Source organism: Acanthisitta chloris, unplaced genomic scaffold (genome assembly GCF_000695815.1).
Source record: "Acanthisitta chloris isolate BGI_N310 unplaced genomic scaffold, ASM69581v1 scaffold11372, whole genome shotgun sequence".
Classification (NCBI taxonomy): domain Eukaryota; kingdom Metazoa; phylum Chordata; class Aves; order Passeriformes; family Acanthisittidae; genus Acanthisitta; species Acanthisitta chloris.
The window spans coordinates 10,778-13,393 of record NW_008661048.1 but is presented as its reverse complement, the minus strand read 5'-3'; the positions used below and the strand labels follow the sequence as shown (position 1 = coordinate 13,393).

The window sequence follows — 2,616 nt, the reverse complement described above, 5'->3', positions numbered from 1 at the left end:
TGTACTGGGTGGAAAATGAGGCTAAATTCATCCCAAAACAGAGGAGCAGATTTGTACTGAGCAGAGCAGTATGAGTGCTCTTTGGAAGCACAAGGAATAGGTGAGGCAGGTGATATCTGCAGAAACACTACAAAATGAGCAGTGAGAGGAAAATATTCTTGCGCTTGGCCAGGACCATGTTTACCGCTCAAGTCCCAAGCCACAGAAGGTCTGAAGCTTGATGAGCATTTTGGGATGGTGTTTTTGTGTGGTGCAAGATGCCCAAGTGCCTGATACATCTTCAGTGAAGCATGAAGGGAGAGTGGCAGTGTTTAAACCATTTTGAAAAGCCTACTATCCCAAACTAGAAATATAAGTATTGTTTAGCTGTAGTCAAAAAGACTATGGATGTTATGGTCACCAGGCCTCATGAGGAGCTGGACTTGACAATCCTTGTGGGTCCTTTTCAACTCAGAATATTCTAAGAGAGCTATGGAATTCCATTATTTTGGTGCTGCAGTTCCCTCTGGGACTGGCACTGGAGCAGCTGGTGTCCATCAAGCAATGGTTTACAGAGAAAAGCAGGAGAGGGGGCATTTCTGCCCTATAACCAGGCCCTAAGGTGTTGCCCAGCTTTGCTCTAGACCCAAACCTGGCACTTCTGTGAGCAGGTTTCTTCCAGGCCAATATTTCTGCCTAGATGGAGATGAAACCACCACATTTGTCAGCCTGTTTTCCAGAAGAGTCAGCTGCACAGACCATTGCTGCAACCCTGGGACCTTCTTCCTGTCATTAGAGGAGTGATCTGCACTCTGAGCTGCTTTGGAAGGAATCTCTATTTGTTGAGGTTTTTAAGGAGCCTCTTCAGTTCTAAATCCAGACAGCTAATAAGCTCCAATTTCACTTAGCAGGCAGAAAGCTCTCTGCAGGCTCTTGGCAGCCCTGAAGGTCAGCAGGGAGGCAATGAAGCTGGTGGCTCTGATCTGACCACTGCCTCTGGTTACTCATTATTTCCCAGGCTTGGAGCTGATGTGGTGCTGCACTGTCAGAACCTGGTGGCAAACTGCCCAGTGGCATGTTCTCTCCTCCCATCACATGGAGGTGTAGCCATGGGAGCTCCATCCCTGGGCTCAGCCTGCCTTGTGAGGCTTGTGGGGTGATGTTTTTTGTGGTGGTTTTATAATCCTTCAAAGCCCACTTTGTCCCTTGGCTGAACTCTCATGGTACAGCCATGCTGTTCACTGCTTCCATCAGTTCCCTGGGGAAAATGGATCCTGCTGGTCACCAGCAGGACATCTGACATTCTGCTTGCTTCATAGGCTGACGAATGGCATCACATACGCAGCCAGGATGGACTTGTCTTGGTTTCCTATGGTGCCCACTTGTGACAGCCATAGATGACAATCCAAATTGTTTGTTCTTGTTTGATACTGGGAAGAAATTCTTCCCTGTGTGGGTGCTGAGACACTGGCACAGGTTGCCCAGAGGAGCTGTGGCTGCCCCATCCCTGGAAGTGCTCAAGGCCAGGTTGGATGGAGCTCTGAGCAACCTGGGCTAGTGGAAGGTGTCCTTGCCCATGGCAGAGGGTGGAATGGGATGATCTTTAAGGTCCTTCCACCCCAAACCACTCTAGGATTTTTGCAGATACAGAGCCTGTCATAAGTGCTTTTAATGCAGCTCACAGTTCCAAAAGAAAGAGCCAACAGTTTTCCAGTTTTCCCTCCTGTCCTCCCGGCAGCACAGCACTTGCTGTGTCCTGTCATTCACTTCTCATTGCTCTGCTTCCTCTTCTAGGTGCTGTATCATGTCCAGGTAGGACACTGCCAGTGTGAGAGTCATCCCAAGACAACTGCTCCGAGGGGTTGAGCTCAGTTGGCTCCTGTGCTTCCTCCAGCAGCCAGGCAAAGGAGAAGATCTGGGACAGCCCCGTGTGTGTGGCGTCCAGTCGCTGCCCACAGCACTCGCACGATGGATTCCAAAGGCAATGTCCGAAGCGGAAACAAACCTGATGCCAAGGCCGCCGGAAAGCCGGAAAAGCCCAACCCTGGGCCTGCCACGAATGCAGACAAGAAGGAGATCCCCAAAGAGCAGCCTGCTGCTGCCACTGCCACCAAGAAGGCAGGTGGTGACGCTGCCGTCGTGAACAACCACAGCAACCTGAAACCCAGCCCCGCCGCCACGGAGACGCAAGAGGCCACCGGCCAGTCCCCTGACTCTGACCACAAGGGAGACAGCTCGGAGGAGTCACCAGGCAGTTTCTTCGACAACATGAAGCCCTTGATCATCGTGGGAGGAGTGGCGGTGGCAGCGCTGGCTGTGATTGTGGGAGTGGCATTCCTAGCCCGGAAAAAATGAAGTCGGAGACAGGGTGGGGATGAGAAACCCAGCCCAGCTGTACAGCTCCTTTTGAGACAAATGCATGCAGAGAAATTCTATACATAGCTATATATATAGAGAGCGAGCTAGATAGGTCAACAACAAACACCAACTGCAACTACAAGGGTCTTGTTCAAGACAACTGTGCCAGTTTGACCTGGTGTGGGTAACTCCATGCACTCAGTGTGTTCTTTCATGTAATATATCTTGGCTTATACCACTGTGTATAGATTACAGCTTCTCCTGATCGGTGTAAATGAC

At 50.6% G+C, this 2,616-nt stretch overlaps 1 protein-coding gene across 1 annotated transcript; it reads left to right on the top strand.

Moving 5' to 3' along the window:
- The first annotated feature begins 1,947 nt into the window (after positions 1-1,947).
- On the top strand, positions 1,948-2,334 carry CEND1 (cell cycle exit and neuronal differentiation 1). Its single transcript, XM_009070077.1, has one exon. The coding sequence runs from the start codon at positions 1,948-1,950 to the stop codon at positions 2,332-2,334; it is 387 nt and encodes a 128-aa protein (XP_009068325.1).
- The last annotated feature ends 282 nt before the right edge of the window (positions 2,335-2,616 follow it).